The sequence below is a fragment of the Myotis davidii genome, unplaced genomic scaffold (assembly GCF_000327345.1).
Source record: "Myotis davidii unplaced genomic scaffold, ASM32734v1 scaffold42, whole genome shotgun sequence".
Classification (NCBI taxonomy): Eukaryota; Metazoa; Chordata; class Mammalia; order Chiroptera; family Vespertilionidae; genus Myotis; species Myotis davidii.
This window is the reverse complement of record NW_006294243.1, coordinates 1,056,521-1,072,921: the sequence shown is the minus strand read 5'-3', so window position 1 is coordinate 1,072,921 and position 16,401 is coordinate 1,056,521. Positions and strand designations below refer to the sequence as shown.

General features: G+C 35.2%; 1 protein-coding gene across 1 annotated transcript in view; it reads right to left on the bottom strand.

The window, feature by feature from the left end:
- Positions 1 to 2,961: 2,961 nt before the first annotated feature.
- VGLL3 (vestigial like family member 3) overlaps positions 2,962 to 16,401 on the bottom strand; it is a 42,490-nt gene continuing 29,050 nt past the window's right edge. The window contains exon 4 of the mRNA XM_006768266.2: positions 2,962 to 8,936. Within this exon, the coding sequence (XP_006768329.1) occupies positions 8,893 to 8,936 (44 nt within the window). The 3' untranslated portion in view covers positions 2,962 to 8,892. The remainder of the gene's footprint in view (positions 8,937 to 16,401) is intronic.

Below are 16,401 nucleotides of genomic sequence, written 5' to 3'. Positions count from 1 at the left end.
TCAGAGCAAGTGCAAGCAAGTTCCTCAAAGCTCAGCCTTTACTACATTGTGTAACTGAAACATTCCTCCAGGACACAACCCACCTTTTCCAGTGGATCTACTGCACTGATTCTCTTGCAGGCAGTGTGGAAGCAGAGGGGAGGGGGAAGGAGGGGAAGTATGTGCTTTTGGAGGATATTGTGGATGGCGGCGTGGGTGGAGACAAAGCGGGTAGGGAATGACAAGCCAGGGTGGAAGAAATAAGCACCACTGCCACCAAAATATTCTGCTCAAGGATGAGAGAGTACACCCTGCAGCTGTTAGCAGTGTTCAGCATATTTAGCATATTTACGTATACCAAGTATTTCCAAACAGCTTTGTGTTTGTTTTAAAATCCCACACAGAGATGTCTGGTAAAGCTGTTACTGTGGAAAGCTTATTTTCTTGGTGATGTTTGCAAAACTGTTTTAAAATTTTGTGTATACATCATAAGTGTAGCAGAATAATCAGTCATTACCCACATTATAGAGAAATCTGGATCAGTCCATCTACCACTCAGACAGCATTCAGAGCGAAACACTCTTGTTCTAAGAAAAGAAGGCACCTTCTTGGTAAAAATCATTTTTTTAATTTAATTTTTCCCATCCACATTCATCCCTTCTATGACCTCTTCCACCTCCATCCACCCCCTCACCCCTGCAATCATCACACTATTGTCCATGTATTCTCTCTTTTTTTTCTTTTTTGTTCCATCCCTCCATTCGCCCCACAACTCTCACCCCCACCCCCAACCCCCAGAGCTGTCTTCCTGCTCTCTATCTTTAGTCTACAGCCATACCACCCTGAACGCGCCTGATCTTGTCTATCTTTAAATTGCTATTTTTGGTTCAATATAAAATAAAACATAATCATACAGTGATCCTTGGTTAGTCCTGAAGCCACCAAAGTATTGCTATTGACTCTCATCTTTAATTTATAACTTTTTGTTTGTTTTGTAAAAAAAAAAAAAATAGTAACACTGGATAGCTTTCTCATACAGCCATTTTCTTTTGGAAACGTAAAACACCATAAAACCACACATAGTCCATTTGTAAAAGATTAGGAAACTTCCAGCAGAAGGAATGGGGTTGTTTAAAGCTATATTTTCCTTTTAGCAAGATCCACAAGAAAAGGATAGAGTGTCATGCTTAAAGGGGAACAGATTTTGTATTTTTTGGCAAGATATTAAATCCTCTGTTGCTATATTTGGCTCCCTGCAAATAGTCTCTTGTGCAAGTGCAACGAAAAGATCAATGCTGGTGTTCATTCAGCCACAGCCAAAGTTGGTATGGGAAGTAAAGCAGTTGTTCTTGAGTGTTGTTTTTAAGAGAGTCTAGCTCACTTATTAACAGCATTTTACAGTAAAGGTACCTACTTTACACATTAAATTGATCAAAACATGTTGGCTTTCCATAGCAGTTTTTCCACTGCTTAACTGATAACAGATGCAATGATTCAATCTAGACAGAAATACAAAAGCTTTACCACGTCAATGTGGTCATATATATAGATATTTAGTCAAATGTGTATAAGCAAGTCAAATGAGATGCTTGGGGACTTAGAACATCACAGAATGGGCATGTGTTCCCAAAAAAGGAAGCAAAACAATTAAATGGTAGTGATTGTCCCCAAAGAAAACACACTTCAGCTAGGAAGAATCTGCACCAGATGTCCCGTCTCCACCCCCCTGAGTGCCTGTCTGAAATAAATACCACATAACCCTTTGGATCCCAAGGTACTGTAATAACCACGTGAGATGTTTAAGAGAGCAACAGGAATTTCCTTTATATGCGATTATTTAATGGAAGATGAATCTTGCACAAATGACCTTTGAAAACATGGAACAAGCCTTGCTAGTTTCAGTGATACAGTAAATTCCCTCAGACTACAAAGCTGATGAAAAAATATTATTGAAATCTGTAAACATGTTGCCTAACATTTAAGGACTTCGCAGGTGGAATTAAATCCAGGGCTCTGAAATGGGGAGATTATCCCAGACTATCCAGGTAAAGCCAATGTAATTACAAAAGTCCTTAAGTGTGTAGGAGGGAGACAAAGAGGGTCAGAGAGATGCCATATTAGGACTTGACCCGAAATTGCTGGCTTTGGAGATGGAGGAAGGGGGCCATTAGCCAAGGACTGGAGATCCTGAAAACAGCACCGAAACAGATTCTGCCTTGGAGTATCCAGGAATGCAGCTGACACTTTGATTTTAGCCCACTGAGGCCAGGGCCAAATGTCTGACCTTCAGAGCCATAAGGTAATACATCTGTGCTGTGTGAAGCCATTGAATTTGTGGTAATTTTTACAGCATCCATAGGAAACTTATGACACTAGTCTGGTCTAAAGGTATGCAGACTGTTAAAAAGCCTGTGCCAAGTTATTTCACCTGTAATGCTGGAGGCACTACTGATTTCAATACTGATTTTCAGACTTTGCACTTTCACATTAAAGATTCATTTAATAAGGAAATAGAAGTCCCAGGTAGGGAAATTCTAGCTTCCTTTAAAAATATCAGGTCTTGGACTTCCTTCTAGGTGCATTTCAAAGAGTTGTTGGGAAAGTTTGGTTTATTTTTCCATACTGCTCATCTGTATCCACAAATGCAAAAAATATAAAATAAAATAAATGTCTCTCTCCCAAAGATTCTATCTATAACTTTAGAAATATTGTATTAAAAGATTCATAAGCTTCCCTCATTATTTAATACAGCCCATTTCACTTGCTTGTCCATTATTAACAATTGTTTTATAACCTATTTCTCTCTGTAACATACATTTCTTGGCTCTAAAAATTAACTAAACCTCATTAAAAAAAACCTATGATGTTTTAATTTCCAAAGATATTTACAAGTTGCTTAAATAAAAAGAAAACAGAGAGCTTTAGTTAAGAGTCAAGAAATACAAATTAAAACAAAATGCTACATTAAATATAAACATTAAGTTCACATTAAATTATTTATTGAACAAATTGAAGACATTTATTTTTATTACAAAGTCCTCCATTATCTTATATCATCAACACATAGTTATGAGACCTGCATTTGAAAAGTGAATAGAAATATGAAAATGCCTCTTTCCCCAACCCCAAGAAAAACAGGGGGAAAATATGATTTTATAATAGTTTTAAAGCCAAAAATTTTATGAATTACATCTATTTTTTGTAAATTAAGAATGACAATATAGCTAAGATTCATTTATCCTTCTGGAAATGTAAAATTAAGATAGCATAAAATTGCTCATAAAACTAACAAATCTGGAATTTGACTGTATTTCAAGGTTGTGAGATATTTCTAGCATTAATTTTCAGTTTACCTAACCAAGTAACAAATATAAGTTTAACATACTATGTATTTTTTTACAAAAGTACATCTTACTTAGATTTATATGATGAAAACAAAATTAAATCTGTGTTTTCCTTTCAATATATGCACTTTAAAATGATACAAATAATTCACATGAAAATCCTTCCCTATGTTGTTAATCCGTTAAAATATATGGAATAGTATTTTGAAATCAAATATAATATCCAAGATTGTAAATAGCCTAAGAAATTAAATCAATTATGTAAATAATCATTAATTTTTGCCCTTGCCACAGGATAGGAAAAAATGTACATCTCTATTAGTATAAAGAGATATCATTTTAAAAGTTCACATCTTACGCATATACCAAAAAAGCTAAATAAAGAATCTTATATAGTAAAAGACATTCTTAAATCAAAATTTAGTAGTCCAGAAACAGTTTGAAAGAAAGCTAATTGATGGCAACCTGCACTTTTCTAGAAAGTGTCACTGTTTACTTATACAATGGAATTGGCAAGTTACACTTACTATTTCTTGGAATTTTAAAAGGGTGATAGATAAATTCATTGGACTAAATTCATTTGCAATCTCAAGATAGTTTGATCAGTTATTTGAAACTATAACAATATTTTCACACAAACAAAAAAAGCACAATGGACAATAAAAGAAATAAGAAAAGTATGATAGTTTAATAATAATGACTATTTCTATACTTTGGAAAAGTGTATACGTAATATTCCCAGAGAGCACTAAAAGAAAGAAAAAACTACAGAAAAATTCTGAAAATCTGTTCTGTGACCAAGTTACTAAGATAATTAACATTTTGAGGCTATTGAGACTCAAGTCTCCTTGCAGGTCCCACCTGTACCCCAATCTCCAGAGTCATCCACCTTTATGTAGTTTACAGATTCACTTACTATATACATCACTGAACAAAAACTTTAACCTAATGTTTCTAAAACAACTTTAATAATAGTTTTAATGCTTTAATACTAAATGGTTCTTGGGCCAAGATTTTAGGAAATACATTTTAATTTCTCTCTCAAACAAGGCTTACATTTTCTCAAAGATGTGTCTTTTATCCTGGATGAAAGAATAAAACAAAACAAAACTGCATCCTTAGGTCCTGCATATTAAAATTGGCAGGCTGATTACAGTCTTGGTCCCACAGTTTCTGCTTTCTGCTGTCCTTCTGTCTGTTGTGAAGGTGATCAATCACAGGAATTCTAACTGCCATCAATACCCCTTTGTAACTGCAATGGTTCAACTGAACTCTTTCCATCTTCAATAACCGACACAGTGTCAACATCTGCTTCCAATAAAGTTGTTTCTTTTTTTCTCAAGCAGAGTAAATCTGCTGACTGAGATCTTAAAGGGTTCTGTTTTTTTCTTTTTTCTCCCTTTCACATGCAGACAATTTTTTTCCACCATATTTTGCAGTTTTTCCTCCATGGCAAGTAGAAAAAAAAAAGGAGTAACTTCAAAAAAGATGTTTTTATTCCAGGTGCCAAGGAAGCCCCAAATATAACTGAAAAACAATAACTATGGTGATTTAATAAACCTGTTGCCTTAATTTTGGAGAAAATAATACTCAGGGTCCTAGATGAATCCAATGCTGGAATAAGTAAGAAAACTCAGAGTTGAACCTAGATACCACTAAGAGGTTATTTCCTTCATAAATGGCACACTCAAAAATTAGAGATAATTAAGAATTTTACATTTTATCTTCAACACCCAGTAGAAGGCAAAGATTCTCTTGCATTAATTTGTTATGGAAAAGCACAGTGATATATCTACTGCTGCAGAAATGGGTATGGGAAGTAAAGAGAGAGGACATTTGGGAGCTCAGTTTTATGACCTACTTACTCAACTGATAGACATGAGTGATAGCTGTTATTTATTGAACATCTACTATGAGCTGATGATGGATTTTATATACATATATATGATTTTCAATCTTCACAGCCTGCCAGTAGGTATTATTATCCCACTTTACTCAGGAGATAAATAAATAAACCCCCAAATCACATATATCTAATTGTGCTTAAGCCAGAATTCAGAGAATTACCTAATGCCCAACACAATGCACTTTTCCATTAATTCATTCTACTTCTCAATTCATATCCCCATCAGAACGCTAACATGAATTCTTTCCTTTTCTACAGTTAATGCCACTGCCCCATTGACTTAATTCAGCAAATATTATCTAACAAAGGGACACTCCGTAAGAAATAGAATGCAGTTTCTTGAAATATAGTTTCTGATTGTCCCTTTAAATTACAAATGTAACATTAAACCAGACAATAAATGTAAAAGTGAGATAGATTCTGTCATGTATTCTCTAGGTCTCACTTAGAGTAGGAATGGGCAAATACTATGTGCATAATGAATGAGTTCCTCAACGGCACATTTAATCCAATGCCTGGGATGTGTCGTTTTTAAAGTTTCTTGTAAAGTTAAAGAAATTAATTCCTCAATCATTTGTCATCCACTAGTTCTCATTTGCAAAATTCAAAACAATCCTGGCCACTTTTGCTTAAAATAATATTGTAATTTTAAGAGGAATGAGAAAGAAGAAAAAATAGAGGAGTGGATGGTTAACCTTCTTAAGAAGAAACACTGATTTTTAAAAAATTTAGCACTCTTTTCAAATAAACAATGAGGGACCGATAACCTGTTAGGATCGACTTGTCACTATTATGTTGTTCCTTAGCTCATGATAGTTTAGGTGGAAGAATAGACTAGATGTCAACTAAATCAGATCATTTTCTAGGGGCTAGTTCACAGATTTTTACAAAGCTTGAGTAATTTCTAAAATAGTCAAAGATAGAGTGGTTCCACGTGAAATTGAGGAAGGAGGTGGCAGCCTTCAATAAAGCAGTTTGGAAGACCCTAAGTTCAACTGCATCATTTTGATGTTAGCAAACCAGACCCAGAGTGTACTAGCATTTTAAACCTAAAATAAATTCAGAATACCATGCTAAATTAAAACTGATCTTTTTATAACTTCTGCTGGTAATGATAATGTGATCATAGTAAGGGGTGCCAGACAATTGTAGACATGCACTCATTCTTTTTGCACTTAGATTGGATCCACTCCTTGCATATGCAAAAATCTAATCCTTGCTGCGCCACCACCACCTAGGCCCCTTCTCACTTACAAATCTTTCCCATGTACAGCAGAATTTAAGTCCCCAACTTTTCTTAGGCCCGCAGAGCCAAGGAATATTTTATCCTATGGTTGCCAGGAGTGACACAGAACACAGTCTCAATTTAGAGGGAAGCTATCTAATTGCTCTCTCTCCTTAATTCAATTCAATGGAGAATAAGAGCAGAAAGTTAATACTTTTCTTCTCTTAACTGGGAAAATCCAATTGAATGATTTAGATGAGTTGGTATACCATACCATTCTCAGAGACACTAAAAAGGAAGTTAATAGGTTCCAAGGGAAGAAGAGAAAAATAAATAATCCCCAGTGAGCCTTCCCATGGGAATACCAAATATTTGTCTTTGAAAACTCAGGAGGACACAAATGAAACCAATTTTATAGATACATTCAACTCCGTGCTCCACAGATTTTGGCAAAATTACTAACAACTATAATATATCAAATTGTAAATCAAAATGTAGATCATTTAACTAAGCCAGGCCCTAAAAAATCTAAGTTCATGTCATTAGTAAGTGGAAGATACCTTAGGTTTGGACCTCACATTAGGTAACAATGTGCACATTGTGCTAAGGAGAGTCTGGCTAAGAAAAAGCAATGGATGGAGTGATAAGAAAACCACAGGACAGTGTATACCTCATGAGATGCTCCAGGAAAGGAAACTAGTGCATGAAACACAGCTAAGGAACATATTTGAAAATTATCTGTGAGAACTCTGCCTGGCTAAGCAGAGGTTTTGTTGTTCTTATATCTAAAATGTTCACATACATAATATACACACTTTAAGATGAAAAGTGGTCTTTCACTAAATATTGTATTTCACATGGGTGAAGACAGGGATGGAAAAAATTTGAGATTTTTTTTTTTTTTACCACACAAAAAAACTTCTCTATAACATTAACTTTTTAACATGACCCATCTCTGAAAAGACCTGGAAAAAAGAATGGACTTAGCATTAAAAGTCCTTAAACTATCATTAACTGCTACTTTCATAATCTTTTTCTAGAAGGGTCTTGATAATTCCAACTTAACCTTATTTACATTCTGATGGCCAATCAATTTGAATTGGGGTTTTCAAAAATAAATTTTAAATGACAAATTATCAAATTGTTAACCCAATTTCAGTAATTGTGGTATAAATTCAAATTGAAATTTCATTTTGCTCTAAGTGTCTTTCTTATAAAGAATTAAATCACCTAAACCCAGATTTCAAAAAAAAAACTTGCAAAAACCTATGTTTAAAATATTGCACATACACTACATTAGTTTTCAATTCACAATGATAGGTAACATGATTAGAAAGAGTCATTGAATTAAAGGCTTTGTAATATGTCTAGTACTTTCCCAAATAGTATCCCTTCAAACTATGTTCAGGAAAAAAAACTCCACTTAATATGTGACCTTAAGAATTGCTATGAATTAGGAATGAGAAAAATAAGTCACTGGCACTCCAAGGTAGCATGATTAAATGCACTTTTTTCCAGTAGTTGGATATAACCTCAGGTTCCATTTATCAAACTCAGATGGACTAGAAAGAGAATTACATATTCTATGCAAACTCTTCATCTGATTGCAGGTTTATGTAACACTTTTTAAATCAAGCTACAAGTACTCATTGGGAGAAATCAAAGTAACCAAATATTCTTTCTTTAGTGTGTTCATTAAAAAACTTCCTTTTCAAGCTATACATATTACTCAAAGCCAAGTAAGGTAGCATTGAATTCAATCTTCACTGAGATTTAAGGTGATACAGCACTCCATCGGCTTGGCTATGGTGTTACTTTTGCAAAAAGGGATAAACTATCAGACACTTGAGGTAACCTAGAAAGCACAGAGCATATCACAGACATCTTAAAAGACAAGCATTTTAAACATTTTTTTTGCCAGTGCTTCTCTGAGAGCAAGTTCTTTAAACAGAACTTAACAATTTTTACAATATTAAAAAAAATACATCCCTCAAAAATAGCCCATCAATGCTAAATCAAACTTTCTGTATTTCTACAAAAATAGATGCACATAGAGCTATAAAATTTTATTCCTGAAAGAATGAGCATATTCATTTGTGATTCATCTTTTCCTGACAAGGTGGTTGGTTAAAAAAAATCAAAATGAAACAAAAATTAAACCATGTATTGAGATAAAAAATAAAAAAATAAAATAAAAAGAGTTGCACAGTTGGCAAAGGCTCAGATGAGGGGAAAAATAAACAAAAATGCTTTTCTTCAATGTCTAGGACCCACTCTGCTTTCTCAAGAAAAGGCTCCAATGCAAAGTCAGTTGGCTGACACTCCTCTTCTCCTTCCATGTCTATTGTGTCCAATCGCAGAATGGAAAATCCTGGCAGCATCTATTCCCAGTGGGCCCGGGATTCATGCTCCAATCTGACTTATTAATACTGTGCGTTTCAGTACCATGGTGACTCCTTGCTCTTGTCTTGGTGCTGTAGACCTAGAAAAAGTGACAATGAGAGCAATGAAAAGCATTAATATGTGTCACACTAAAAGAATAGGCATAATCTACAATGTATGAGATACAGAAATCAAAAAGACGATCTTGGCTGTGAAGCCAGAACACCTGATCTCTAAGGAAATTCAGTGCTTGAGCTCATAGTTTTAAAAATATTTACCAACAGGTGACAAAACCTCTCGACCAGACAGTAGTGCTATTTGGACAGTACAAATTCTTCAGTGTGTTTTTTATTTCCTAATAAAACATTTATTTCCTAATAAAATGAGTGAATAAAACAATAAAATAAACCATATTATTTCTAATTTCAAAGGGAGCTGATATTGGGGGGAAATGATGTAACAAATCTTTGGGATATTTAGGCAGCACTTCAGTTAATACTGTAATACTTTAGAGTAACAATAATCATACTTTTTGGACTAAAATAGTAAATAAATTCTAGTGTTATTTTGAAATGTATTCCACTGTGGGATTGCTATAAATTATGGTGAGCAATTAGGGTTAAAAATTGAATCTAGTATTGTCAGCAAAATAGATATAGTCAGTTCCCAGCTAATAGCATGAACCTATATTCTATTTATAAATGTACTTATTTTTATCACATTTCCCTCCAGAAAATAGTTAAGATGGCTTACAAAAATCCAAACTTCATAAAAGAAAATAAAATTCGCAGGTAAATTTAAAAGAATAGTGACAAAAGGAAAATATGTGAACATGTATGAATTCCAACTCATAGCAAAAGTTTATCAAACAGTAAATGAAACAAAAATGTAACTCTGATTTGGTACTCATATAGTCAATTGACTAATTTCTGATATGGCAATTAGTATAACTCCTTCAGTTTTCATTATTTTGTCCTGGGGAATAAATATTTGGAAGAGTAAAGATCCAGAATAATGGTTGCTCTGAATTTTTTTAAAACCAAATACCAAAACACGAAGTTAAGGCTATTACATAAGGAATAGAACACAGCCTGATTGCTGTTTTGTGGGTGCTGGGATCACAGGCTAGCTTCTTGATCCTTGATCTAAAACTGCTGATGTCTGGGCTGGATGTCAGCAATAGAACAGTTAAATGAACCAGTATGGCTTTCAACTGCAATTGTTACTAAACCAGATGCAGGGATTTCATTTCTTGTCCCTCCAACTTGTCAAAGAATTTTATAAAACAGTGGGTATCATTACAAAATGGATACAGTTAGCTAGTCATTGATGGGAGACATTAAGACAGTCTCAAAACAAATACATGAAGGAAGAGAACAAATGGAAACAAGCAACTCACAGAACCACAAGTCACTGAGTTCTGTAGCATTTGTGTATTGGGGAAAAACAACACTTCCTGAAGAAAGTTTAGTCCCATCTTATTTTTTCTCATGTGTATATAGATTATGTTTAGATACAGAGTCTACAGCCCCCTTCACCTCCCCCCATTTCAAAGGAAGAATAGGAGGATCAAGAGGAGAATGAGGGGGAGAAAGGAGATAAAAGGATTTGGGGTATACCAATTCACTCTGTTTGCTTTACTCATTTTCAAATGATTGTGTGGTTAGAATAATTTACAACATACCATAGTCTCTGTTGGGTGACTCTTATAATCTAAACCACCTTAACTGACAATCTGCTGACTGCATAAATATTTTTTTCATTATTAAAACGTCTCATCTTCTGTATGACTCAGTATTTCCACACTTGAAGACTCCATCAATCTATAGAATGTCAGCACCGCAAGTCATGAATAGTGTTGGAATCATCAAGTGGTTTGAGTGTCTTTTTTCCCCTTTAAATAAAGGCAATCCCTAGTTTGCTTTGCAAAGACATACGACTCCTTCAAAATCATGTTAGCCTTTTTCTGTGGACAAGAATTGAATTACTTAACATAGCCCTACATTTTCCAACCAGAATAACAGAAGGCATTCTCTCATTATAACTTCATCTCTTCAATTTTTTTTGTTGTTGTCAAGTCTTTGCATTACCTTAAAAAAAATCAATTCAATTCATCTATGGCCTGAAATGCATTAAATATCTAATGTGGTGAAGGCACATAAATCAAACCTTTCCTTTAATGGCCAGATAGTCATACCTGTAAATTTCAAAATTGGCATAAGCAAAGCATAAGAAAATGAACCACAAGCAACAGAGCCTACTACTAATAAGTTGCAACAGAGAAGTGTGGCTATAATTTTTCTTGTTATACAGTTGATGAGGGTAGATCAGGACATTAAAAAGCCATTCAGTACACTTAGTTTTCCCAATAAGGGTTAAAGAGGACAAAATCATTAATCCGCATGAACTTTATTTGGTCTCCATATATCATTAGCTCATCATCCAATTGTTATCTACATATATTTAGGATTTCCCTTAATTGTTTTCCAGAACACAAAACTCACTGCTATGATTTTGTTCCTATTCAGGTTTTTTTTCTTTTATTTTTTTCTTTGACTTCTCACTTCCCTTACTGAAACCCATATAAAATATAAAATAAGTTTATAACATATCCTAAAATCTCCCCACTGGCTGTCTGAAATCACCCATATTCATCTTCTATACTTGTAATCCACAATTGCTTTATCATTTAGTCAATGAGATTGTCAGTAGAAAGGAAAATAAACAGCATACAAGTAATGTTAATGAGCATTTTCTTAGGGCTGAATATGCCAGGCACTGTGCTAAGTGCTTTACAGGAAATAGTTCATTTAATGCCACCCACCATGCTATAATAGTATCCATTTTACAAATGAGAAAACTGGAACTAAGAAAAGTTCTGCAACTATCAAGCAGTAGAGCTAGGGCTGAAGACGAGATGGTCGATGTCAGAGCCTGGCGTCTCCTGTACGGACTATGTAGGCTGTAGGCTGTGACAGTAGCTTATACTTCCTTAACTTCCCGTCAAAATTCTTTCATAAATCAATTCAAGGAATTGTTAATGCATTTTTATATATTTTTTTCACTGTTTAGAAACACTTTAAGAGAACTGATATCAGGATTAACAAAATAGTGGTCTTAGTGATTTTTTTTAACTATACATCTGCAATGCTTTTCCTAAGATGTAGTCATGATTACTACTTGTTATACTTCGAATGAAGGCTATGTGCTTTAATAATGCAATAGGATAGGTCATATTAACTGGAATGCTTTTTGATATAGATAACCACTAACCCCCAAACTTCCTCAGTGTGAACATTGAAGACATGAGGTAGCCATTTGGCCTACGAGGTTGTCGTAAGAAATGGACCTGGAAACAAAACCATCACACTGTTGACTTTGGAGTTGGGAGTCTGGGACTCAGAAGAAAACTGAAAAGAAAATGTCAACCCACAGACCCAGGTCCTCCCTCCATTTCTGTCACCACCACCACCTGACCACTAAAAGAAAAGGGGAAAACCAGACCTAGTAAGAGCGTAAAAAAGGTATGAATATAGAAAATAAATGTAAGATAATTAGCAATAGAAGAGAAGTCTTGATCAAGAAAGATCATAATATGATCTCCCTTTAAAAGTTGAAAAATCTGTTGAATAAGGCACCACAACTCATTTTCTAGCTGAGATTTGGGGGGAGGCAATAGCTTCACAGATTCAACTTTTGCAAAAGACTCTGGGGATAAGGAAGTAGAAATAGCAAGCATGAAAAGCCTGGAGAATTCCCCCTCCTTAGATCCTAAATTGTCCCTGGGCTCTCCAAGAAAGATACATTAGCTCAGGAAGTATTATGCAGTGTCTGCCAGTATGTTCCATAGCTACAATGTGGGCACCCCATGGTAGGAGAAATAATATGGGCCACACCACCTGAGCATCTGGGAGGATCACAAGCACTATGAGGCTGAACTCAAGTGAAATAGTTCATTATCAAGGGAGCCTGGTACAGAGAATGCATAGAGAGGGAGAGCGCGGGGAGGGAATATGCTTGGAAGCAATGGCCAGGATAAGATTGAAACGACAAGACCAAACATCGGATAGCAACCTCTTAATGGACAATTTTTTAAATGTGACTAACTTTAGGAGCAGAGAGACAATCCTAGGGAGAAAGTGAGGGAAGAATTTGAGAAGAGGTTTTATCTCTAAATGGGAAAATCTTTTATTTATTGATTGATGCGAGAGAGAGAGAGAGAGAGAGAGAGAGAGAGAGAGATTTGTTGTTCCACTTATTTACACATTCATTATTGATTCTTTATGTGCCCTGACCAGAATCAAACCCACAACTTTGGCATATTGGAACGATGCTGTAACCAACTGAGCACCAGGCCAGCTCTGGTAAATTGTTTTAAACTAGACACAATGGAGATATCACTGGGTTGAGCTAAGAATACTCACACTTGGTGCAGTTAAATATTCTGCTATTAAGTAGAAATAAATAATAAATTGGGCTACTGCAAAGGTGACACTCTGACTCACCTGAGATTTAGGCAATGTTTGTGAGTCACATCCATTAGAAAAGCACGTCTTACTTCCAAGGAAGCATAATCGCTTAACAACACTTAAATAAGTAGAATATGTTTTCAATTAATTTTATTGCTGGGGATAATAAAAGTACTGTGGTGAACATACACTAGCGGTGCATGCTATTGATATAAAGAGAAGAAAAAGTGAAACATAAAACCTGGAAGTGTGGCTAGAATATTTTATGACCTAAAAGTAAATACTTAAAGAAATAAATATAAACTTTTCATTTCATAGATAATTAGAGTCTAGAAACCCTTTTAAATCAGAATGCTTACTATTACATAAGTTGGTAGCTTATTTTTACATTAAAAAACACAAGAAGAATCTCTGCTTTAATAAGATATGCCATATTCATTATAAATATAAATTTATACAACTTTGTATTTGATGCTTTATCAAAATATCCAACCTTCACCACTGACCTCTAACACTGACAAAATGAGAAATGATCACAAAGAAAGTGATGCTAGAGACAGTCATATTATCTTCTCCTACTTTATAAAATTATCACTGGTAATGATCATACAACCACATTTGTTTGTCTGAGCCCTGGGACAATTGGTTTAAATGCTGGTTAAGAATTTCCAAATAAGATCTATGTGGAGGTAGCACCTTAACTCTAATGTTCAAGAGGGGGCGCGCAGAGTTAAGAGACAGAGCGACCCACTTTGGGAGCTCTGATTTCATTTCAGGTGCATAGCAAAATAGATCGTGTTAACCACCATGGAGTCCCCCTTTATTCTTTTTTCTTTTTCTAATTGCAAAACATCATAGATTTATTGTTTGAAAATCAAGTTATGAAGTGTTTAGAAAGTAAAAGTTCTACATAATATCCCGTCATCAAACAACTCGCTCAGTATACTTTGGATGTACTCACACCTCTATTTATACTGTGCTTACAACATGCTTATTTCACCAGCAATATTATCTTGGGAAGCCGTTCAACGTCAGAATATGTAGATAAACCCTGTGGAGGGGCTGTACAATATCCATTGCACCCTATGCCATAAAGTACACAATTCTCTATAGATCTACATCATTTAGATATATACACTTACAAATAGGTGAATATGTTACTTATGTGAATGCTTTAGTAGATATTTCTGAAAATGTGCTTGCTGAACCCAAGCACTGTGTACACTTACATTCTCATATTTCATTGTTGGTGTTAAATGTTTCAGGAAGTCTGTACACTCATAATTTATTTCCTATTTATTATTATTATTACAGATTAAAAGTACCTGATTGTTTCATTTTGCAGTTTTTCCATCATTAGTGAAGCTGAACATTATTTGATTATGGCATTTTTTTCTCTGTGTTTTATCTTTGGCCAATTTTCTACGCTTCTAAGAAAGTAATTTCCCCATAGCTTTCTAAGTATTTTTGTATATTAGGCATATTAACTTTTTTCCTCATATATTAAAAATATTTTTGCCATTTTGATGAGTACTTAGTACCTCCACACTTAGTATTTAAATGTTGAGCAACAGTTCTTTTAAAGTCATTCCAAATAAGATGTACTTTTAAAAAATTTACTCTTACTGTTGAAAGTATTATAGATGTCCCCTTTTATACCTCATTGACCCCCTCCATCTCGCCCCCATTTACCCCCGAGGCCTTCACCATGCTTATGCATGTAAGTTCTTTGGTTACTCTCTCCCCACACACCCCCTGAAAAGAGATTAAATATATTATGACACTTGAATTACAATTGCCTTCTTATCATTACATCTCTTATACACTAAAGCAATGGTAAAAGACTCCTAAATATGACAGTGTAGTCATTTATCAGCAGAGGGAGGTTTTTCTGCGTATGAAGATGTTTCCTCAAGGCACATTTAGAATGATTTTAAATCTCCATGCAGTAGTGCTGTCAGAAGCAATGAGGTGAAAACTGTCTGAACTTGTCAAAATGTCTTTAAATTCAGATTTAAAGGAGTAGAAATGTAAAACCCACCGAGCCTGATGTTACCATTAGACCAACATTTACGACGTTACTGTAAGGAGCACAGCACCTGCACACTGAGGCAAGCACTGCAGGGACAAGCCGTTCGTGCCGACGTGTTGCCACTGCTCCTGTTTCCCAGACCCAGACAGCGAGGACCTCCGTCTGCCTGCCCTCTCAGAACCTTTCTCCCTCCAGAATTACAGACCCTCCCAAGCACAGAATCTTCAGCCTTTGCCTTTAGCGACATCCAATTCCTCAGACACGTGCATGTTAAATTGCCCTGCTGGAAGGGAAACCGGCAAACACTTCCAGCATTGGGATATGGAGGCACAAATCTGATTCAGTCATTTAAAAACGAACCTTGCATACAATATAAAATAAAATATAAACCACGGAGTTACATAGTTTTTGATCACAGTGGAAATTTACCATGCTCCAAATTTGAATGTCAGTGTGAAAACCTCTGGGGTAAAAGCGGTTTGGGATCAGGAGGTGCAATATGGAATGCAGACACTGCTCACCAATCCAGTGACCTCAATTTCAAAAGCAGATACAAAGAAACTCTGAAGGCAGAGACAAAGAATAAAGGGAAAAGGGAGTGGGGAGGAGTGAAATGGAACACCCTCTGTAATTTCTTCTACAGATTTTCTCCCAGAACTGGAGAGGAGCAAATCCAAAAAATGCTTGGATCACTTATTGTAACTGAAACCACAAGTTATAGTACTCTCAAGAGATTCTAACTATCCAGACATCTGTTGGAGAACAAATGCAGCCAAACATGCATCTTTAAAAAGGTTTCTAGGTTATGCAGTGACAGCTTTATGATCCAGAAAACAGATAATCCAACCAGAGGAAGAGCTAATCGGGATTCCTTGCTTATCCACAAAACCATAATTAGGGACCCAACACTGACAGGGTAGACACTTTACCTGTGAGTACTAATGAGTTAAAGATATGAGGTTTTTAAAAATTACTTTACACCTGCAGAAATACAAATCTGTTTTTATGACTAATTGGTTTAATTAATCAATCTCTCCATTAAATCAAAACATACTGGATATATA